The sequence below is a fragment of the Mus caroli genome, unplaced genomic scaffold (assembly GCF_978045245.1).
Source record: "Mus caroli unplaced genomic scaffold, Mus_caroli_1 scaffold_13, whole genome shotgun sequence".
NCBI classification, from domain to species: domain Eukaryota; kingdom Metazoa; phylum Chordata; class Mammalia; order Rodentia; family Muridae; genus Mus; species Mus caroli.
Window position 1 is genome coordinate 24,684,917 of NW_028227268.1, and position 24,213 is coordinate 24,709,129.

The 24,213-nt window shown below is 51.0% G+C and overlaps 1 protein-coding gene across 1 annotated transcript; it reads left to right on the top strand.

Annotated features, from left to right (window-relative positions):
- Nucleotides 1–789: 789 nt before the first annotated feature.
- On the top strand, nt 790–3,129 carry Epop (elongin BC and polycomb repressive complex 2 associated protein). Its single transcript, XM_085829591.1, has 2 exons — nt 790–2,719; nt 2,844–3,129. Exon 1 carries the CDS (start codon nt 1,229–1,231, stop codon nt 2,336–2,338), a length of 1,110 nt encoding a protein of 369 aa, XP_085685717.1. The 5' UTR covers nt 790–1,228; the 3' UTR covers nt 2,339–2,719; nt 2,844–3,129.
- Nucleotides 3,130–24,213: the final 21,084 nt, after the last annotated feature.

Sequence of the window (24,213 nt, forward strand, 5' to 3'; positions counted from 1 at the left end):
GGATCCAGATGGTCCTGGGATCTGGAGGCTCCCAACTGTGCCAGCGCGTTGGAATTCCGTTAAGATGTGGGGCACTTCCATACTTCACCAAGAAAAGGAAACAAGTACGGAGAGAAAGTCAGCTTATTGTCTTCCGTGGGTGTGTCGAAGCTCCCCTTTCTCCAAATTAATTTTTTTCCTTTATGAATCTTGCACATATATAGCGAATTCCTAATCACTCACTCTACAAGCGTTTTTGTTTGAGTTCCCCGAATGCCAGGCCCCTGTTCTACCGGCCCTGAGCAAAGACCACAGGACACTCTTAGCAAGCGACTCCTTGCTACACCAAGCTCGTAAACCACCGACGCTCGGCTTCATCTTTTTCCTCTACGTTGTTTTTGAGCTTGTCTCTCTGAATTCACGGAGCACTATTCTCTTCCAAAGGGCTGAAACAAACTTTCCCATTTTACAGATGCGGAAAAACCGCGACTTCTACGGGGTAAACAAGTGACTGGACCTGCGACCAGCTAAAACGATCCCAGGCCATCAACAGGCCACCAGGAGCCGTGGGTCTGGCCCCTCGCATTTCCACCCGCGCGCGCCTAGATCCACGCGTCCCTGCTCTCCGCCCTCCAGCCCAGCAGCTCCGGGTCCACGTGTGTGTGTCTGTGTGCGGAATGGGGACGGGGGCCGTGCCGCCAGAGGGGTGGGGTCTACGTGACGTCAGAGCAGCAGCGCCCAATCAGAGGCGGGCTCGCAGCCGCGGCGCTGGTATTGGGGCAGCGAGGGGGCAGTTCTCTATAACGCGGTCTCCGGAGCCAGCGGGGAAGAAAGAAGCTGAGAGGGCGGAAGGCGCCCTCCCCGCCGCTGGGCCCGGGCACCGGGCGCCGGGCCGGGGTCCTTCCCGCCGGCGGCGAGCGCCGGCTGCTTTGTTTGCCCCCGCCTCGGCGTTGAGGGGTGATCGTGCCGGGCATTGCGCCGGGAACGCGGCGGCAGGAAGCGCGACCGATCGCACCGGGGACGCGCGGGGACCCAGGAGTCCGGCCGCGGCGAGGGCCGCGTGACGATACCGAGGAGAGAGCCGGAGCGCCGCCGCGGGCTCCTGGTGGTGGGCCCCGGACGCCCGTGAGCACAGACCTCCCCGTCGACGGGGGGCGATGTTCCCCTGGCCCGCGGGCTCTTCGGGCCGCCGGGGTATCCCGCCGTTGGGACCAGGGCCCCCGCAGTGGGCGACCCCCAAGGCTGCTCCATGGAGACTCTGTGTCCTCCTCCCCGCCTGGCAGTGCCCGCTTCCCCGCGGGGGTCTCCCTGCTCGCCTACGCCCCTGAAGCCGCGTCGGGGGACCCCAGAGTTCTCCCCACTGTGCCTGCGTGCCCTCGCCTTCTGCGCCCTTGCCAAACCCCGGCCGTCCTCCCTGGGCCTGGGGCCTGGAGAGCTGGCGCCGCGGACCCCGGTGCTGCTGGGCCCCCCGGCCTCGCCATGCACAGGAGGCTGGGCCGCGGACGGCTTGAAGCACCTCGGGGGACAGGCCGGGCGGCCGAGCGACGCGAGCTCCCCGGCCCGCGAGGATGCAGACGTCGCGCTGTGCCCAGGCGGTGGAGAGGAGGAAGAGGGCGGAGGCGGCTTCCCGCACTTCGGCGCTGGTTCCTGCACACCTCCGGGCCGCTGCCCTGCTCCCCTGCGTCCTCAGGACTCTCCGACCGACCCCGCCTGGTCCCCGCCCAGGCCAGCCCGGGGTCTTGATGCAGCTAGCAGTCCGCCCCTTGAGCCCGGCTCCCCGCCTCCGTCGCCACCTGCGGGCCTCTCCCCGGAGCCTGCGCCTTCCGAGCAGCCTGTGCCGGCCTCCGAGGCTCCAGGGGGTGGAGACCCTGCGCCGACCGCGCCTGAGGCACCCGCGCTCAGCCCCTCGACGGCAGACGCAGCACCGGACCCGCCCCGCGATCTCCGCCAGGAACATTTCAACCGCCTGATCCGCCGCTCGAAACTTTGGTGTTACGCGAAGGGGTTCGCCCTGGACACTCCAAGTTTGCGCCGAGGGCCCGAACGGCCCGCGGCCAAAGCCCGTGGAGCAGCTAAGAAGCGACGGCGGCCAGCGCCGCCCCCGCGCAGTGTGCAGCCACGGCGGCCCGTCCCGACACTTCCTACATCGAGCACCTTCAGCCTCCTTGACTGCTTCCCCTGTCCTCCAGCTCTGGTGGTGGAAGAGAACGGAGACCTAGGGCCGGCTTCCTCGCTTCGCCTCCAGGGAGACGCCAAGCCGCCGCCTGCCCATCCGCTGTGGAAGTGGCAGATGGGAGGACCCGCTGTCCCTGAGCCCCCGGGCCTCAAATCCTGGTGGGTCAACTTGGAAGAACTATGAGCGTCGGACCTCTTCTACCCAGGGGCAAGTTGGGTTCCCCGGACAGACTGAGGGCTTCAGGAGGGAGCCTCGATTCTGAAATTTGGCTGTTCTTTGCTTTGCATTTTATGGGCTGTGGCCCGCGGGACCTCAAATGACAGTGATCTTCAAGCACCCGAGAGGTCCGGCTGATGCTCTTTCTACTCATCTTTGTGGAGGATCCAAGGACTGGCGTCCGGGAAAGCCTGCAGAAAGCTTAGTGACCATCTCCGTCCTCCCTGCGGGCGGGCAGAGCCTTCACCGCAGGGGAGCACAGCGGCTAAGGCCCGAAGACCAAAAGAAAGGGACAGAGGGACGGACCTTGGTGATGGACAAACCGGTTGTTTCCATGTTTGAATGAGGGTCAGTTTAGCGGTGTGGGGGCTGTGGTTGGGGTTTGAAGGTGATTGACAGCTCCCTGGGGACATCCCCCACCCCCACTGCCCAGACCTTTAACCCTTTACACCTCCCTTTTTTCTCTTCCTAGTCCTCCCCCTCCCCAAGTTCAGGTGATTTTCCCTTGTCAAGATCTTCAGTCCCAGCCAGCAGACTTTACCCTTTTGTCCAGTTTTTGGAGTTTCCCTTTGCCGGAAGGTTGGATGAAGGAAAGAGACCTCCAGCCCCAGCGTTCTCCTCACATTCTGAGAGGAAAGGAGGAAGAGGGCCATGCTGTGCGGCCCAAGGCTGGCTTTGCCTGGGGAAGGAGCCAAAAACTCCCTGGGAAAATGATGGAAGATGGAATAAATCAATAAAATCAGACCAAACAAGTCTTTCGAAGTCGTTGCCTCCGATTTATGTATGGGATGGGGGCGGGTGGGTAGGTAGAAGGCTAATTTGAATCCATACTAAGGACACCCAACACGGGTGGGTACAAAACCGACTGGAGGAAGGCAAGTGAAAGCAGCCTCTGGGGCGTGGAGGGAACCTGTGCTGGGCTAGCTACCTTAAGCCTTTCTTGGCCTCAGGCATTTGGGGAGTTGACAGGGATCTGATGGATCAGAAGGGGGCAGGGCCTGGGGGATTAGGTTTGGGGTCAGAGGTTCTGTTTTCCGGACTGAGAGGAGCTAGGCCTGGACCACGCCCCAGTCAGGCCTGACTCCTTTAGTCAGAAGGGTGGAGTGGCTTTCTCTACACCGAGTGATCAGGTTCAGGGTAGGTGAGTTATGCTGGGAGCACGTGCTTTTGAGATCTGCCGGCTACTGAGGGCTCTAATGGCCCTTGTGTCCTACCTGATGCAACTGTTCCCACGTGACACTGGGAAGGATGTGTGTTTGTCTCTTTTGGTGACCATGCTTTGTAAAAAAGTTTATCGTTTGCATAGAGCAGATTCTTGGGGAGAAACTCTTGGACCTCAAAAGTCTTTTCAGAGCTCTCCCCTTTCCCCGGGGTGGGGGGCGAAGAGGGAAGGGATGGGGTGGGTGGGCGCTTTGGCTCTCTTTTTTTCCTTAACATCTGGCCTTTATGAACCCGGTTGACCTCCCCTCCCCCCTCCAGCTGTGTCCTGGGGAGGGGGGAGGAGGAGGGGAAGAGTGCTATCCATTCCGGTGGGGCAAGGGTATCCGTCATCTTCCGCCCACCCCCAGCCCCCACCCCCGAAGGAGGGAAACGGGAGATTTGGGGAATGGGGAGAAAACCCCGGAAAAAAATCAACTACAGGGGAGAAGTTGAGAAAGGCAGGCGCCACGCTCATGGTAATTTCCCTGCTTTGGTAGAGTGGTGTCTTCTGAATGGGATTTGTGTCTTTTAGTCTGTCTGGAGCTGCCGGGTAGAGATTCAGCTCTGGGCAGAGTGCCTTCTCTGAGCAACTGGAAGGAATGGGGTCGCACGGCTCCTCTCTCCCCACTGGAAGGGTTTAGCCTCCACCTAACACCTTTTGGTCAGACCTAGAACTACCCTCTGGGCAAGGCTTAATTTCGAGACTTTCAGAGCTCCAAGCTCTGAGAAACTTCAAAGCTCTAGAAACTTCTAGCCATGTTACCTAGTAGGGGGCAGAATTTGGTTTTAGATCTACCACAGCAAATCAGCACAGGGGTGATGGCTTTGAAACAGAGGGTTTTTTTTCCTCCATTCACACTTGAACAGGCCAGGACCAAATGACAGGAGTGGGCCCTGCTGCTCCCGAGGCTCTAGGGGAGAGTCCCTTAGTGCTTTCCAGCTTCCAATGGCCGGAGGTGGTCCCTACCTCAAGTTCTGGAGGCCTTTGTCTTAGACTTTAGAATTCACCCGTATTCTATTTAGTTGGTTGTGATTCCAAACTCCTACTGTTTTGAGACTGTACTTAGGATTGAGCCCTTGATGGCTTGGCATTTGTGATGTAAACTAGACTGCTCTGAAACTTGCTGGGATCCTCCTGCCTCTGCCTCTAAGTGCAGGGACTACAAGTGTGCTCTGCTAGAGCCCATTTTCTAAGAAAGGCCACAGTCACAGGTTCTTGAGGGTTAGGACATAGCTTTGTGGGGGAGGGGGGTCTACCATTCAGACCACTACAGAACAGTTCTGGAAAAGGGAAATTACTGAGGAAACGTGATAGATGATTGGGGCTCAAACAGATCCTCCTCAACTGGGACCACAGTCTCTTACAGGGAAATGGCCTCTAGTTTCCTCAGGCTGCCCTTGAGAGTGCCTCTCCTTTTCCCAGTGCATCAGAGACCCCAGAAGAGTCAGGGGAAGTGAGCCTGGGCTTCCTCCAGACCTGTTCCCTTCCAGTTTGTCAGGGTTGACAAGATCACAGTTCTTGGCTCCTTACCAAGGTGTGTGTGTGTGTGTGTGTGTCTGTATGTCTATCTGGACATGCTTTCGTGTAGCCCAGGCTGATATTCCTAAAGGTGGCCATGAAATTCTAATCTTCCGGCCTGCATCTTCTGAGTGCTGAGGTTCAGAGGTACCCCCACTTCCATCTCACTAGCAGGGTCTCTTAAGTCCTCTCTTTTTGTCACCTATGGTTTCTACCATGGGGTTCCTGTGCCTCCCTTCCCAGAGCCTCTGCTGCGCCCTGACCCAGACCCGTCCTCTCTCCTTGGTTCACATCTCCTCTGTCCCCCCTGGCATTCTCAGCTGCCTCCGCACCTTCTGCCCCTTGCCTCTTAACCTGTTTGCAGCCTGACTTCTGCCCCTGTGAGAGTCAGAGGATGACAACCACACCCATGTGTCCTATAACCACTCCCTTTCCGGCTTCTCTGTGGCCTCTGGACACTGGTAGCCATTGCTGACGTCTGTCCTGGTTAGTAAAACCTTAGGTTCTGTATCTGTCTCTCCTTACATTCTCCGGTGCTGTCTCCTTCCTACAGCACCACTTTTCATCAGTTAAGTATTCATTAGGACGCTCTCACTCCCTCTCCCGAGCTTGGGTTCCTTATCTCCAGGTGGACACTGGCAACTCCTTCTATTGTCTCTGCCCACGTCAGCCCTGCAGCCCTGGTCTGTTTCTCTCCATCACCTCCACAAGACCTGACAACTTGATCAGAATTCTCCTCACCCAACTGTTTCTTTCCAAATGTGCTCACCTCCCAAGATCCATGTCACTTTTTTTTTTTTTTTTAAGAGACAGGGTTTCTCTATGTAGCTCTGGCTGTCTTGGAACTCCCTCTGTAGACCAGGCTGACCTCAAACTCAGAGATCCTCCTGCCTCTGCCTGTGGAGGGCTGGGTGTGCATCACCCATCTGGTGTCTTCCTTTTTCTTTCCTTCATTTACTCCTTCCCTCCTCTGGCAGGATCTTCCTGCTTGAATCTTGCAAGCCCTGTGATCACAGGGGTGTACCACCATTACTCATCCCTATAGCTCTTACACCCACCAATTCTGTTCCAAGCTGGTTCTGTACCCACTGCCTGCACCCTGGACTGTTGCCGCAGCCATCTCTCCAGGTTCTGCACACCTGTTTTTTTCTCTGACTCCTTTCTGTCAGGCTTCCCTCTTATTTAGTGGGTTCCCTGGTTGTTTTTTTTTGTTGTTGTTTTTTGTTTTGTTTTTTTTTGGTTTTTCGAGACAGGGTTTCTCTCTGTAGCCCTAGCTGTCCTGGAACTTACTCTGTAGACCAGACTGGCCTCGAACTCAGAAATCCGCCTGCTTCTGCTCCCCAAGTGCTGGGATTAAAGGCGTGCGCCACCACCGCCCAGCGGTTCCCTGGTTTTATTCAATGTAATTTCCTTGAACCGTCTTCTGGGGCCTGCGTTGTTTGACCTTGACTCCCCTGTCCAGCTTGGACTACTTTACTTCATTTAACACACCATGGGATTATTAAACTGGAAAATACTTCCTTCCCTACACACTCCTCCCTTTACACCCATTCTCCAGAGCCCATTTGAAAGTGACAGTTTCCATGGAATTTTTGATTCTCCAGTTGAATGCGACCTATGGCACACCTAGATTTATTGAGAGATAGATAGATAATAGACTTAGATAGACAGACAGACAGACGTAGGGGTTAATGCGGACGTGGGAGTCAGAGGACAACATTGCAGAGTTGCTTGGCTCCAGCCTCCGTTCCTTTGGTCCCAGGGATCAAACTCAGACCAACAGGCTTGCATAACAAGGGTTTTTATGCGCTGAGCCACCTCATTGGCCCCCAACTCTTGAATTTTCATTTCCTTGGAGTCACAAAGGAAAATAGAGCTTTGGGGTCATGTGCCCCTCCCGCTCCCCGTGGCGGACCTGGGTCAGGATGCCGCAGTGCAGTCAATATCATTAGCAGAATGAGAAGCAAGGTAGGATTCCCCTCTTAAGGTCTCGCTCCACAGACAGACATGCTGTGCTACACCAGCTGAGAGGGTTGTCCTCTCTGGTCTTCTGTGTTACCTCTCACCACTCTGAGCAATGCTTTCATTTCCTGGGGTTGACCCGCACTGAACTGAGAGTCTCTGCCATGCGACATCATCTCAGAATCACTCCCAGAGCTTCGAAAGCTTCTGCAGAAGGCGCTGTCCAGCTTGACAACCTCCTTACAGGATGTTCGTATTTCCTTAAAGATAAAGAATTAGAGTCGGGCGGTGGTGGCGCACGCCTTTAATCCCAGCACTCGGGAGGCAGAGGCAGACGGATTTCTGAGTTCGAGGCCAGTCTGGTCTACAAAGTGAGTTCCAGGACAGCCAGGGCTATACAGAGAAACCCTGTCTTGAAAAACAAAACAAAACAAAAGAAAGAAAAAAAGAATTGGGCTCGAAAAACCAAAAAGAAAAAAAAGAATTGGGCTCGAAAAAAAAAAAAAAAAAAAAAGATTGGGGCTGGTCCAGTGAGATGGCTCAGTGGGCAAAGGGGCTTGCTGCCAAGCCAAAGGACCTGAGTTTAATCCCCCATGGTGGAAGAAAGAACATCTGCAAGTTTTCCTCTGATCTTCACACCCACACCAGCGTGCAAAAGCACTTGCACATGTGGTAGAGCCGATGCACGAACGGATGCACGTGTACACACACACACACACACACACACACACACAATATATATATATATATTTTATATATATATATTTAAAGTTGAGCAGTAATGACAAAGTTATAATCCTTGGGATTTTTTTCACTCCCCCGTGTAGCCATCCAGCCTCTCTTGCTTTCTTTACTCCAGGACTTGGATCAGTTCCTTGTACACAGAAGGCAGTGAATGAATGAATGCTTGCTTGATGTTGACTGGGTATTCCAAGGACCCCACAGTAAAAGGAGCGGCGATTTGCCACGGTGAAGTTCCTGAGATTTCCCACAAGATGTCACTGTCTGCAAGCACCTGCCGGATTTTAGTTGTGGCTAGAGTGAAGAGATTAGTTCTCATTGAGGGCCTCCCTGCGCTGGCCCCTAGGTGAGGCCCTGAGAAATGGTGATGACCTACATGGCCTCTGTTCCTAAGAATTTAAGGCTGATGTTAAATGCTATGCATGAGTTGTTTTGCTTTCTAAACATTAAAGAGTATCTGTTCACCAACTGAGGAAATGCAGCTCTGAGAGGCTAATTGATTTACCTTGAGGCCACACAGCATGTGGAGGAGCGTTCATCCTGAGTTGACCTGTTTTTCTCCTGACAGCTACTATCACACAGTCACACAGTAGGTTCTTTGACAGCATTTGCTGGGAGCTGTGCATTGTTCTGATCTAAGTGCCTTTTGTTGTTGTTCTTGTTGCTGTTGTTGTTGTTGTTTCACTCTCCCTAGCTGGCCTGGAACTCACTATGTAGACCAGATTGGTCTGGAACTCACAGATCTGCCTACCTCTGTCTCCCAAGAGCTGCTATTAAAGTTGTGTGCCACCACACCTGGCTTATTCTAAGTGTTCTCTCTCTGTTGTAGGGGGATGTGCACAGTTGCCATTGCGCTCACACATGTGGAACTTAGAGAACACCTCTGTGGAGTTGGTTTTAGAAGTCACAGCTCTGTGACACAAAGCTGTGACTTCTGAGACACAGAATGTGTGCCTATGTGTGCCTATATGTGCCTGTACTAGCATAGGAGAAGCAGGTCATGTGATCCCTTCTTCAGGATGTGGGCACTCTACAGATAACACTTGTCAACTCTGGCTCAGTGACTTACTCTCCCTGAGCCTCAGCATTGCCTCCAAAAATCAGTGGATTTTGCGACACACGTTACTTGTGCTGGTTAGTTTTTACTAGTTGGATATAACCTAGAGTCATCTGGGAAGAAAGAGTCTCAGTCGAGAAACTGCCCAGGTTAGATTGGCTCATGGCTTTGTTCATAAGAGTTTTCTTGAGTGATGATATGGGAGGACCCAGCCCACTATGGGCAACACCATTCCCTAGGTAGATGGATCTGGGCTCCATAAAGCAACATCTCCCCATGGTTTCTTCCTCCCCCTTCCTGTCCTGACTTTCTTAAATGACAAACATGAATGATGAAATAAACCCTTTCGTTCCCAATTTGCTATTGGTCACGGTGCTTATCACAGCGATAGGTAGGAAACGAGACCTTCTCCTATGACGAGCTATCACGAAACCCAAGCACTTAGGAAAAAGAAGGAGCTGAAGCGCCTGCTTCCTGTAGAGAGTACCCTCAGAGCATGGTTGGGGGTCCTGGTTTAAATCTTCAGCACCAGAGGTGGGGATGGCAGTGGGGGTGACAGACACAGGAGGCAGGGAGGGCAAGAGGAAGAGGGCTGAAGACTGAAAACACACATCTAGCTTTAACTAGTCCAGATCTCGGCACACACGTTACCCCCTGGGCCCTACTTCCAGTCTGTTACCCCATCATTTTGGTTCCTGTGTTGGCATGTGAGTCAGGTTGAGAGTTGATGGAGCCCTCCTAGAACCTGAGGTCTAGCCCAGGTGCCCAGGTAAGTCAGCCACTCCAGGGTGATGTAGCTGAAGGAAGGTTGGTAGGAACCTTGAGGGCAGGACTGGGCAAGAGCAGCTCAGGGATGTGTGTAGAGAGAGGAGGGGCTAAGGCCAGAACCCTGATGACATCAGTGGCCATCAGTGTGGAGTGATGCAGGGGTGCTTTGAGGCCACTGCTAATTTGCCAACAGATGGTTCTTCAGGCCTGGCCAGGGCTTCCTAAACCTCCGAGCAGATGAATGTGGCTACTTGACTCAAATCGCATCAGTGGGCTGCAGGGGGCAGTATTGTGTGCCTTTCCAGCCTGGTTATGCCCTTTCACTTTCTGCCTGGCATACCCCAGGATGGCAGCCACCCAAGGTTGGTCATGAGACCAGGAGGGTGCCCTAGAGGGCAGTACAGTGGCACACAGAAAAAGCTCGAGTCTTTGAGTAGCCCTGACAACAGAGTCCGACTGGCTTTTGTTTGCTTGGAACTGCAGGGTAGAAACTTCACATTCTTTAAGGATCCATCTTATTTTATTTTATTTATTTATTTTAAATAGCTTTTTCTTTATTTTAAATAGTGTCTCCCTATATACAGCTTTGGGTTGGCTAGAACTTTATTTAAAGCTCAGTCTAGCCTTGAATTTGCAGTGATTATCTGGCTGTGAGCCTTCACATTTTGAGACTCTGGGCTTTAACTACTACACCTATTGGTTTTATGACCCATAGTTCTTGTTTTATTTGTTCTGAGGCAAGGTCTCCTATAGCCAGGCTGGCCTTGAGCTCTATATGCAGCCAAAAAAAAAAGACTTTGGATTTCTGATCCTATGAGAGCACCTATACCTGCCTAAAATACAGTTTTTATAGAGATTTAAGTTCGAACATTGGGAGATAGAGCGAGAAGCACTTAGGAAAAGGTCTCCCCAGCTGCTGTCTTCCGTGTTACAGGAATTTAATTAACTAATACCACTTGGCCTAACTAAGTTAATGCAGTTTAGCATAATACGACTCTATGACTAATTCAGCTAATTAACAAAAATTTGTTCCATTAGCCAGGTGTGTGGTGCACATTCCCACACACCTGGAATTCCAGCATCTGGGAGGCAGGAGATGGTCCTCGTTGGAAGACCAGCCTGCTCTGTGTTCTAAGTTCCAGGCCAGCCAGAGATTCACGGGAGACATTATCTCTCAGAAGGTGTGGAAGAGGGCGCGGAAGGGGCCTAGTGAGATGACTCAGCAGCGAAGAGCTCGTGATGCTTCAGAGAGGAGAGAGAGAAGCCTGCTGCTGCCGTGCTAAACAGCAACCTGGAGAGGAAAGGGTTCATTTGGCTTACGTGTCAGGATCACAGTCCATCACGGAGCAGAGGTAGGAACTCAGGCGGAGAGGAACCTGAAGGTAGAAAGTGCAGAAAGACAGTGGAGGAGTGTGGCTCACCTATCTGTCCCCCCCTTCCCTCGCAGCCCCCTCCCCCAGCTTTCTTAAACCAACCAGGGCCACCCACAGTGAACTGAACCCTGCTAGGTCCATCAATCATTAATTAAGGAAATTCCCTATAGGCAATCAATGTGAGGCATTTACCCAATTGAGGTTCCCTCTTCTCTGGTGACCCTAGTTTGTTATAAGTTGACAAACTAACCAAGGCACTGTTCTCGCAGAGGACTGAAGGGTCAGGCCCCAGAACCCATATCAGGAAACCTGTAACTCTAGTTCCTAGTTTTTGACCTCCAAGAACAGTAGTCTGTGTATATAGTGAGTGAGCCTGTATGTGTGTGTGTGTGTGTGTGTGTGTGCGCGCGCGCGCGCGCGCGCGCGCGCGTGTGAGTGCGTGCATGTGTGAGTGCACACACTTAAATCTAAAACAAAAACAAACCAACAACATCAAAAAAGAAATAGCCAGGCTAGAGAGATGGCTCCGCAGTTAGGAGCATAGACTGACTGGGCTGTGGGGTAGCGCATGTCTTTAATCCCAGTACTGGACAGGCAGAGGTAGTCGGATCTTTGAGAATTCAAGGCCAGCCTGGTCTACAGAGTGAGTTCCAGGACAGCCAGAACTGTTACATAGAGAAATTCTGTCTCAAACAAAGCAAAAGAAAAAGTGGAAAACTCTACAATTAATAGAAAATTCACCTGAAACCATTCGACTTCTAAGTAATGTCGCAGTGAAGGGAGGGTTAGGGACATAGCTCAGTGGTGTTTTGCTTTCCTAGCATGTGCAAGGCTCTGGGCTGGACCCTCAGTATTAAAGGAAGAGTTGAGGGAGGAAGAAGAAACAGAAGGTGGAGGAGAAAGTGAGCCATCGGACTGAGTGAGAGGATGGAGTGAGAGGTTCACAGGCTCTAGTGGGTCCTTCTGAGGGGGAGAGAAGTCCTTCTGTGGGGGGAGAGAAGTCTTGGGGGGGGGGAAGAAAAGTCCTGGGAGGGGTGAAGACAAGCCAGCAAGCAGGCTTCCCTTCTGTGGAACTTAGAGTATGAAGGACAGAGATGGGGAAGAGTCTAGAAGGAGACTCAGAAAGTAGCAGCACCCCCAACAGTGCAAGTTAAGGGTGGGTGAGGGGCTGAGGAGAGGCCTCTGGACACGATGATTGAGGAGGGGATGGAGACTGGGTTAGCAGCTGTGGGTGCAGAAGGTGGGAAGATGGAGATGGCTTTCTGCAGGTAGGGAAAGGAAGGAGGATTGGGCAGCACGCGAAGGAGGGGTGAGACAGGAAAGGGACCTGAGGGGGAAACTGAGGCGCTTGGAGGAGTTATTCAAGAAGGAAATTACTGACAGCACAGCACAGAACAGAACTCAAAACTGAGAGCAGAGGGAGCTAGTAGCCTGGGCGTGAGCTCGCAAGAGAGAGAGAGAGAGAGAGAGAGAGAGAGAGAGAGAGAGAGAGAGAGAGAGAGCACATAATGATCTGTAGAGTTTGGGTTGGACAGGGAAGGAGGCTGAAGCCAGAGGTAGAGGATTTGTGGTGAGGACTATGGATTCAGTACTTAAGTGCAGACAGAGAAGGTGTAGAGGTAGGAAGGAGGGGCGGTGCCTCAGAGGACACTGCCTTCTGCCTGGATTTTGCCAGACACCCCCAACCCCTAACAAAAGGAGCTGGAGAGCCTTTGTGGAAGGTCCAGAGGCGGGAGGAGCTCCTAGAGGTAGCAGAGCAACAGTGACTTCGTTTTTTTCCCTCTTCGTGTCTTCCCTGGGTTCCCAGATCACCTACCTAGGAGGACCGCCATGCTCCTGCCAGGAGAGCCAAGCATACCTCTTGTTTGTTCATTTATTATTAATTAATTAATTTCACAGTCCTCACATGAAAGTTACAGGCAACCACAGTTTCTCTCCTTCTACCGTGTAGGTACCAGAAATTGAATTCTGGGAGTCCGGCTTGAAGGCAAGTCCCTTTACCTGCAGAACCATCTTTCCCACCCTGTATTTTTGCTTTGGTTTTTGAGAGAGTCTCATGAAGCCCAGGCTGGCCTCAAACTGACTGTAAAGTTGAGGCTAGCCTTGAACTTCTGATTCTCTTGCCTCTACCTCTCAAGTGCTGGGATGAGAGATGTATACCACCATTTCTAGCCATATTTACTTGTTTGGGTGTTTGAGACAGGGTCTCTCTTATGTAGTTCTGGTTGTCCTAGAACTCACTTTGCTCACCAGGAGGGCTTCAAACTCTTCCTCTGCAAGAGTCATCTCTCTAGCACTTGTCTGTAGGTCCTGTGCACCCCTCACAGAGATCCACCTGCCTTTGCCTCTCCAGGGCTGGAATTAAAGCTGTCACCCTACCCTGGTCATTTTATTTATTTATTTATCTATCTATCTATCTATCTATCTATCTATCTATCTATCTATCTATTTATTTATTTATTATATGTAAGTACACTGTAGCTGTCTTCAGACACCCCATAAGTCTATCTATCTATCTATCTATCTATCTATCTATCTATCTATCTATCTATTTATTTATTTATTATATGTAAGTACACTGTAGCTGTCTTCAGACACCCCATAAGAGGGCATCAGATCTCATAATGGATAGTTGTGAGCCACCATGTAGTTGCTGGGATTTGAACTTAGGACCTCTGGAAGAGCAGCCAGTGCTCATAATTGCGGAACCATCTCTCCAGCCCCCAGTAGAGAAGCTCTTTAAACAAAAAGATACACAACTCAAACTAGCTTCAGGAAGTCCCTGAAACTGACCAGATTCACTAGGCTCCTCTCTGTCACAGTAAGCAATACATGCTGAGAGTCCCTTTCAGAGCGGTTGAAGCTGAGCAATTCTCAGCGGAGAAAAGCTGCAATGGCCACTCTGAGACCAGACCAGCCGCCTGAAAGGCATAGGAAGCAGCTGAACTCCCTGGAAGAGGTTTAGAGCAACAGACGCCCAACATGTTGAGCTGTCTGCAGGCTGGGCAGTGTGCTCTGGGTTCCTGGCTCTGTGAACTGTCATCTGTGCTGGGGTGGGCTTTGCTGATGCAGTTGTCTGTGAGTCATTTCTGCTTCTGTAAGTGACCCTTCACCCATATTCCTGTAAGAAACTCCAGTAAAACCCATTGGTTCAACAAGTGGGACACTGGTGTTATCTATTCTTTGGGCTGTCATAGGTTCCCAATCTGAGGTGAGGAGATATGTTGCTTTCCCCCAGGAAGAGTTTTGTCACACAACATGGGATTAGAGGCTTGCACCATGGTGCCCAGCTATTGCTTAGCTTGAGCCCCCTGCTATGTTGTAGGCCTCAAATATTGAATCCTCTTGCCATAGCCTCTCAAGGGGGCTCCCCCAACCTCCAGCTCTGGCTCCCAAATCCCCACCCTCTAGGTTACAAATATCCCAAAGGAGGCCTTGCTGCCGTGGCTTTTCTGTCAGGGACTCCCAGAGCCTGGGATGCGTCCTTACCTTCCTCCATTGCGCCAGGGAACTGCAGGGGCTGGTGCTCCTGACAGGACTGTTTCCTTCTGTTTTCACAGCAGCGAATTTCAGATCACGTGAGCATATCTGTGGTGAACACAGAAAAGCATCGTGAGAGATCCTGAGCCTCTTCGTCTCTCTGGCCTCTTCCTCATAGTCTTCACATCTATTGAGTATATTTGTGGGTTCTCTCCTCCAAGTGCTCTTTACTGGATGAGCATCTTTCAGGGTCTCTAACTCTTTTTTTTTTTTTTTCCGAGACAGGGTTTCTCTGTATAGCCCTGGCTGTCCTGGAACTCACTCTGTAGACCAGGCTGGCCTCGAACTCAGAAATTTGCCTGCCTCTGCCTCCCAAGTGGTGGGATTAAAAGTGTGCGCCACCACTGCATGGCAAGGGGTCTCTAACTCTTATCTTCTGCTGTTTTTGGTTGTTTGGCTGGCAGGATAATGAAACAGGATCTTAGGTATCCCAGGCTACCCTTAAAAAAACTTACTGTGGGTGAGTCTGCCCTTAATTCCTGATCCTCCCTCGTTAAGTTCCTCAGCACTGGGATTTTAGAAATGTACAACCATGCTGAGATTAAATTTCTTATTTATATATTTATTATATGTAAGTACACTATAGCTGTCTTCAGACACTCCAGAAGAGAGCATCAGATTTTGTTACGGATGGTTGTGAGCCACCATGTGGTTGCTGGGATTTGGACTCAGGACCTTTGGAAGAGCAGTCAGTGCTCTTAACCACTGAGCCATCTCACCAGCCCCAAGATTAAATTTCTATTCTGTTAAAATGGTGGCATGGTGGCACATGTTTCTAATCTCAGTTTGGGAAACTGAGGCAGGAAGAGCTTAAGTTTGAAGCATTCCTAGGCTACTTTGCGAGACCAGTCTTAAACAGCAGTAGCAGCAGCAGCAACAACATCAATGAAAGGGCCAGCAAGGTATCTCAGTGAGCCTGAGTTTCATTCCTGGAACCCTCGTGGTAGAAGGAGAGAAACAACATCTGCAACCTGTCTTCTCTGACCTCCAGAAGGGCATTATGGTGTACATGTGTGTAGACATACATAATAAATAGATAAATGTAATTTCTATAAGAATACAGAGTGAGTTCTAGGACAGCCAGGGCTACACAGAGAAACCCTGTCTCAAAAAAAAAAAAAAAAAAAAACCCAAAAACCCAAAAAAACAAAAACAAAAACCCAACCAACCAAACCAACCAACCAACAAACAAACAAAAAGAGAGCACCAAGGGCTTGGGAGGCGGTTCAGTGGTTAAGAGCACTGGCTGCTCTTGCAGAGGATTCAAGTTAAATTTCCCAGCACCCGAGTAGAGAAAGCAGTGACTCCTCTCAGCATTCTGTAACTCCAGCTCCAGAGAATCCCATGCTCCCTTCTGGCTCACATAGGCATCTGCACACCCATAGCATAGGCTTACACTGATACGTATGCATATGTGCAGACACATAAACAAAAAGGCCAGGTGTGGTAGCCTCTTATCCCACCCAGCCCTAAGAAGGCAGAGAGGCAGGTGGGTCTCTGTGAGTTCCAGGACAGCCAGGACTACATGGTGACCTTGTCACCAATGGATTAAAAATAAAATATTTCCAAATAAAAATTTAAAAATATATATATTTAAACTCAGTGTGGCACATGCCTGTGATCTTTATTCTACATCAGGACTCCGTACTGCAGAGAACAAGACCCTTCCCTTTCCTAGAATTCTGTGGTAAGTCCTGCCTGTGTGTGTCCTATGAGCTAGATCCCTACATGTGTCTTTGAGGGGTCTCGGGTCTGTTCATGAGCCATGTGTGGACGCAGGCGTGAGTCTGAGAATGTTCTGGAGTGTACACAGTATCCTTCCATATCATTCTTCCGGTGTGCACTGGAGCGTGTCTCTTGGTCGGACACAGCTGTGTCTAAGAGTGTGTAAAATGTGTCTCCTCTGCACAGACAAAGGAGGTCAGCCTGGTGATGTCCCCGTGCAAATGCAGTTAAAGAGTGATTCGCCAGCAGTAACAGGCTGAATGGGGAAAGATTTTGGGGAGAAGTTGGTACCAGTTCCCTTAGACTTGGGGCCACAGCCTCTCCCTGATACTTGCCTTGGGAGGTGTGTGACCAAAGAAAGGAGGAAGCTTATCTGGTTTTGGTTGGTTTGTTTTTGTTTGTTTGTTTTGTTTTTTGAAACAGAAAAAACTGTCTTGGAACTCACTCTGTAGACCAGGCTGCCCTGGAGATCAGGGATCTGTCTGCCTCTGCTTCCTGAGTGCTGAGATTAAAGGCGTGTGCTACCACTGTCCAGCTGGCTTCCCTCCCTCCCTCCCTCCCTCCCTCCCTCCCTCCCTCCCTCCCTCCCTCCCTTCCCTTCCCTTCCTTCTCTTCTTTCTTTCAGCTAGAACAGCTGTCTGGAACTTTGCAAAACATGCCCGTTTCTAGACAGGAGTGATAGTGTACGCCTGTGTTAATCCCAAATTTTGAGAGGCTGAGACAGGAAGAGTCTCAAAGTGAGTTTGTGGTAAGCTTGGGCTACATAGTGAGTTCAAGATCACGCTGGGCTACATAGCAAGACCCTGTTTCAAAACAAAACCAGAACACAGAGAAGCCGCAGAAATAGCTGAGCAGTTAAGAGCACACGCTGCTCTTCTAGAGGACCCTGGTTTTGTTTCCAGGACCCATGTGGGACACCTCACAACCACCTACAGCTCCAGCATCAAGGGATCTGAGTTCCTCTCTTGGCCTTAGAAGGACTCCCAACCCCTCAACATATAAGAATAAAAATGAAACTACAATCTATAAGCCTATAACAACAATGTTGCTAAAGAGATGCGGAACAAAGTCGAGAGACGCTAGAGAGAAGCTCTGTGGTTACAAACTTGCAGAGGCCAGGAGTTCCTTTCCAAGCACCCACATCAAGTGGTTCATACCTGCCTCACAGCTCCAGGACCAGAGGATGCAATGCCTTCTTCTGGTTTCTAAGGGCGTATACATACTACACACACACACACACACACACACACACGCATACGTGTGTACACTAAGTAAAATAAAAATTAATCTTTTAAAAAGATCTTTCCTTTCTTGGAAAAAAGGTTGGTGTCGTCCCCCCCTCTCAATGCCCTCCAACAAGGTCCTTCACCCCAGCTGCCCTGACTTTCACCAGCTCCTAGGGATGCCTGTAGGTAGATCCTGAGTGAGCATGAGGCTGGAAAAACTGATGGATGACAGACTAGACTTAGCTAAGACTGCATCACCAGCTCTCCAGCTCTTGCTCCATCCTCTGGGATCAGGGCAGGGGACACACACACAGTCAGAGCGCCTGCCCCAGAATCTGTAGCATGGGAAAGGCTCCACCCCGGAGACCAGCCAGAGAGATGCCTGCTGTCTTTCAGTGAGGTGCTGGGCATCCCTCACTTGAGATCTGTAAATCCTTAACCCATTTGCCTCCGGTGCCCTACCCTGGCCAAAATGGAGACTGGGCGTGTGAAGGTCAGGGTACTGCATCTCGGCTCTTCCCTGTTTGAATTCCTGCCTCGGCAGTGGATTGTCCTGGTGCCAGGCCTCTTGGGGGAGTCTGCTCTTCCTGTGCCAGGGCCCCATGCCCACACTGCCTCTGCCTCCTACTTCCTCCTCAGGCTGAGCTGGCACAGTAGCCGCAGCACCTCCTCTTAGCACCTTCCAACTGGGCGCAGCCAAGTAGCACCCAGCCCACAGCAGCAGGCAGCTTGCAGCAGCCCAGAGCTGGCAGGCTCCCCAGAGCCTGATCATCTCTCCAGCCTCACCTTCCAGTCTTCCACATCCTGCCGGTCTGAGAAGAGCCCTTCCCAGGCGCACCTGCACTGGGGCCCTCCCTGGGTTAGGGGCTCAGCTATGAGTATGTTATCAGTCCTAGCTTTCATAAGCTCTGAGCCACCCTAGGCCAAATGGGTGTCCTTTGTAGAACGTCATCAGTTCAGGCTCCTGTGGCTATCTAATTCTGAGACAAAGTGAGTCACTTTGGGGATTTGGGGACTGTCACTACAGAGTCTTTGATCTCTTTTTTTGGTGCTGGTCCCCTGATATTCTGGCTTGGGTTTTCCAGGTCACTGTGAGAAAACATGGGTACTATATTCCTCAACAGATGCCACATACAGGTCACACGTAGGTTGAGCTCAGCTGTGTTCTAAGACTCTTGGTTTTGTGCCCAAAGTGGTGTCACATATCTCCAATCTCAGCAGTTAGGAGGCAGAGGCAGGTGGATCTCTGTGGGTTGGAAGCCAGCCTGGTGTACAGAGTGAGTTCCAAGCCAGCCAGGGCTACATAGTGAGACCCTTGTCTCAAAACAAACAACAAACAAACAACAACAAAAACCCAAAACAAAAAATAACCTGGAAGCAAAAACACTTAAATTCATGTGGATCCTCATGGGACTCTGGAGCCTAGCAAATGACCAGGCCAGGGTGGGTTGGACCTTACATGCACCAATCAGGTTTCGGGAAATGTAGCTTTAGCCCCACCCTCATCCCTCTGGGTCAGAGCAGGGGTACATCAACAAGGTTCTTTGCAGGTCCAGACCCAAGCAGGAACCCTAGTGACCCATCTCTATGAACTGCATGACACCCCATGTATCACGGTGCCACGTTAGAGGCTCTGTGGCACAGAGGGCATGAGGTGTGCTCTAAGCAGCCCTAGATCCCCGCTCTTCTGTCTTGCTCTATCTTGAGACCTTGCCTCTAACCGTTCTCTGGTTCCTTTGCTGAGTTGGCCAATGGCATTGTACAGAAAACCAGCACAAAGGGCTTTTGTCACCCCACCCTGAACTCAGCTTTGGGGCTTCTCCTGACCCCCCTCCTGCCAGCCCCCTGATTCCGACCTTAGGCCACCCCAGCTGGAGGTTGCGGCAGTATTTTTCCATAGACACTGCTCTGCCTCAAACAAGTTGGGAAGATAGATGCAAAGTCTGTGTCTATATATACCTCCCCACCCCCGGACGGCGTGCGTCTCCTTCGCCAGGCTGTGGTCGTGCAGTCTGTCGCTGGTTAAGGCACTTCTCAGATTTGCGCGTTTAATATTTTATCCAGGAAGTACTCCTGGCTGGGTATGCTGGAAGGTGGTGTGAAGTTTACAGAATGTCAGGTCCCGGAATGGCTGCTCACAGCTCCTGGTGGTGGTGGGACAAACAGGTGGAGAATAGTGATGTCAGCTTCCGGATGTTAGAATCATCAGCATTGGGGTCCCAAGGCAAAGTGGCATTGGAGAGAGCCTATTGGATACGGGCTCCTGCAGGCAGCACAGAGAACATCCCTTTTTGGGGACATATAGGCAATGATAGAAGTGGCTTCTTTGGTCCAGCCATTCAACCAGGTTTTGGACAATTAACCGTTAGCAAAGTCTCCAATGGGAGGAAGCCTTTTGTGTCCGTGAGGAAGTCACCCCTCACCTAGGGCCACAGTGCAGAGAACATTGTAAGGAGCAGAGAGAGCTGGATCAGAGGGTCTGGTGGCTGCTGTGGCCCATCAGAGTCCCTGACTCCTCTGGGATCCAGTGTGTGACAGGAGGGGGCTTCCTCACTGGAGTGTTGGGGCAGAGAGCACCAGCCACACAGAGAACTAAAGACAATCCCCCTGCTTCTACTATTCTGTGCATGACACAGGGTCTGGGGTGGGAGGAGAAGTGAGAAAGAGCAGGCTGTGTGGCCCAGGGGCAGATGGAAAAATCTGGAGATGGAAGGGGGTGGGGGACAAACAGACAGACACTGGCCTTTCATTCTGACCCTTCTGAGATGTGAAATGCCTGATTGTGCCTGGGTCCCGAGGGTGTGGTACTTGGGGAAGCCCGTTCCATCCCCCAGCCCCTGGGGAACAAGATCCCCACACATCCCAACACTCTTCCTGACATGAATCAGACAGAAGAGAATTCTCGGACAGTGGAGTTGGGTAAAACCCCCAAGTCTGGCTCTATCTCTTACTGAGTTTCAGAGATTTATCTCTGCGGGATTTGGAGCCTCAGCTCGGATGGGAGGGACACCCTCCTATCTCAGAGAGCAATTCCCCCGGGTGCTAAGTTGGAAAGTTCTTTCTGGTGTCTAGCCCCAGTTCTTTGTATTGCCAACTGAGTGTGACAGCTTTGGGATGTAGTTGATCGAGGACCCTCACTTCTGTCCCGTCTGTTCCGAACACATACATAGACTGCTTGGTTTTTAGGTACAGTGTTCTTTCTCTGCTTCACAATCTGTTCCTATCCATGGCAGGAGCTGGGTAGGAAGCCGAGAAAGCCTCCAAACAGCCACCCTAGAGCTACCGCACCATGCGCTCCAGAGCAGACATGTTGGGAAAGGGAGGCTTGCTCATGACCCCATGTCTGGCTGAGTGACTAGCAGCTGTCCTTTGGGATTTTTGTCCACTTGCGACTTTTTATCCAAAGGACATGATACAGAAACTCAGAAACAAAACCAAGAAGGTCTGAGTTGCTGGGCTGGCTCTACTCCTGCCAGCCCCTCCCAACACCCTCGGAGGCTTCCAGGGGGTCCCTCAGGATTCCAGGGCAGCACTGGGAAAACACTGGTTGGCAAAGTTGCCTTTCCAAACTCTTGGGACCTACCAATGGAGGTAGACATGGAGCCCACAGACCCACTGATGTCAACTGGAAGACAGACAGAAGGACAGAGGAGCCTTCAAGAACAGCCTTGCAGCCAGGCAGTGGGGACCCTGTACCTCTTTAATCCCAGCACTCCAGAGTTGGAGGCAGTCAAATCTCTGTGAGGCCAGCCTGGTCTACAGAGCAAGTTCCAGGACAGCCTGGGCTACACAGAGAAACCCTGTCTCATTAAAATGAAAAAAAAAAAAGAATAAATAAATAACAATATAGAACACTAAGTCCTTAGAACAAAACCCTTACTCAGCCCCAGGAGTGCGCCTGCTCAGACGGAAGGGCTCATGGCCTTAGACTCTGAGCGGTGTTTTGTTTCTGTTTTAGTGCAGGGTTTCTTGTGCCCAGGCGGCTTCACACTCTCTATGTAGTTACGGATGTACTTGATTTCTTGACCCTCCAGCCTCCACCTCCCCAGGGCTTATAGGTACATACCTCCATGTTTGGCTAGAATGGAAGTTTCTCAACCTGAATGCTTCTTGGCCTCTTCCATATTAGGCCATGTCTGGGGACATGTTTATCTGTCACAGGTCAAGGGTTGCTAGGGTCATTTATCTAGTGGGCCAAGCCCAGGATGTTGCTAAAGGAAGATGGAAAAGGTCCAGTCCAGAGCTCAGAGGTTGGGAAAGTCGGGCTTAGATTCTAGAAAAAGCCAGCATCTTTACTGTTCATCCCGTAATTCAGAAGAGTGCATCTAGACCTTAGAAGCAGTGAGCCCCTCCTTCTCTTCAGCATCTGCCTCAGCCCTCTTACCCAGTAGGTGCTTTACAAGCGTTTGTCAGATGAATATGAATATGCAAATAGATGCAAATAGATGACTCACCTCCATGCAGTGGGTGGGGCTTCCCTTCCTATTTAGAACCCTGCTGTCCTAGAGGCCCACTTCTGTTCAGTTACCAGGCCTTCCCTTTGGGGTTCCTGACCCTGGCAACCCTGGGAGAAAGCTGAGGAGGGCTCACCCAAAAGTGCCTGAGCTGTTGACTCAGAAATAACAGATGCTCATTCCCAACTCAATTTGAATCTCATTTGCATATCACTTTGACTATGATTTGCATGTTGCTCCTTTAAAGGCAAAAGGCATGGATCTTCTGGCCTCTGTCTTGATTCTCTCTTTCTTCCTTAGGGACCACCCCCTGACTCCACCTCTATTTCTGCCCATCTGAGAACCACCTGTTTGGTGAACTCTCAGTTGGCAAATTTTTGTACAGCTGAACTCAAAAGACTAAGGGGCCTGTGACCTACCCATCCTTTATGGTCAAAGCCTGCCTTTTGGTGTTGCCACTCCACAAAGACCGCGTGGTATTGTGAGTTTCTTCATCTGTGAAAAGGAGGTTGCGGATTTTTGGCCATGCAGAGTTGCTGTGGGGCTTGACCAGAAGACTCTATCCTTCTGTTTTCCTAGATAGTCTTGCTATGTAATCTAGGCTGCCCTTGAACTCTCTGTTCCTCTGTCTCGACCCCCCATATACTGGAATTACAGGGCTATGCCACCATGTTCAGTTCAGGCTGTGTTAAAGTGCGTGGCACATAAGCCTCAGGAACTGTTATCCTTCTCTGAACTTCCTGCTGGGTTACACTCCTTACACTCCTGCCATCTCGGGACACCTCGGGCTCTCAGTGACCAAGCCTTTCCACCCTCAGGACCTCTCATCTTTTCTCTCTGGGCACTCATGGTTTTCCACACTTAGAGCATGTCAGAGATTCCCTATCCTCTCTCCAGAATGGAGACCATACCTAGCCTCTGTTACAAGCTCCATCTAGCTGCCCAAGGTTTTTTCCAAAAGAGTGTTGGGATTGGGAAATTCTGAGGCCAGAGCATGTTATAGGCTTCACTACTGGCTACACCTCCCCTAAAGGCAATAAGTCAGGGTGTTATGTTTATTTCTTTGGAGTCTTCTTTCCATGTAGCTCACGGTGGTCTTGAACTTACTAGGTAGCTAAAGCTGACCACACCATCTGACAATCTTCCTGTCTCTGCCTCTCGAATGCCAGGGTTCCAGGCATGCACTACCATATCCAGGTAATATAGTGCTTTCTTTTCTTTGGGGGGTTGGGGGTGTTTCAATACAGGGTTTCTCTGTGGAGCCCTGGCTGTTCTGAAACTTGCTCTGTAGACCAGGCTGGGGTTGAACTAGGAGATCCTCCCGCCTCTCCTCCCTAGTGCTGGGGTCAAAGGTGTGTGCCAGCATTGCCTGATTAATATTGGGATTTCTAATGCTTCTTTCTGCAGAGATTCCCTCATTTGGTAAATGCTGCTGACACTTATCTAGTGTTCAAGTCCCAAACTCCAATGTGAGTCTCCCTCATCTCCTGCATTATGCCCCGCTGTGCAACACATTCCCTGTCAACTCAGTGGTTTACATAGCAGACATTTCCATGGGGCATAGTAGCACCAGCTTGTGATAACTGGGGAGGTGGAGATAGGAGGACCAGGAGGTCAAAGGCATCCTCAGCGAGGTAGTAAGTTCCAGGACATTCAGAGGATATGTCCTGGTCATAGCACTCCTTGTTTTCAGAAACAGGAAGGAGGCTGGAGAGGATGGCTCAGCAGTTAAGAACACTAGCTGCTCTTCCAGAGGTTCAAATCCCAGCCCATTCACAACTGTCTGCAACACCCATGCACAGACATACATGCAGGCAAAAACACTGCACAGAAAATAAAAATGAAATAAATTTTCTTTTTAAGATCTTGTTTATGTATGTGAGTACACTGTCACTGTGTTCAGACACACCAGAAGAGGGCATTGGATTCCATTACAGATGGTTTTGAGTCACCATGTGGTTGCTGGGAATTGAACTCAGGTCCTCTGGAAGAGCAGCCAGTGCTCTTAAGTGCTGAGCCATCTATGACATCTCTGTTCCATTCTTTACAAAGCGCTCTTGCATCCAGCCATACCCAAGGGAGATATCATGGTTTGAATGTAAAATGTCTCCTACAAGCTGCTATGTGAGCTTGGTCTCCAGCTGCTGGCACCGTGTGTGTGTGTGTTGTGGGGCGGGGAGGGGGGGAGAGGAACTATGGGAACTTTGGACCTAGAGCCCAGCCAGGGTCAGACCTTGAAGACATTGTATTCCACCCTGAAGTTTCCCTTACGTGCTT

What these genes read in the sequence shown, in the direction of transcription:
- Epop (XM_085829591.1), top strand. Translation starts at nt 1,229, where the DNA reads ATGGAGACTCTGTGTCCTCCTCCCCGCCTGGCAGTGCCCGCTTCCCCG.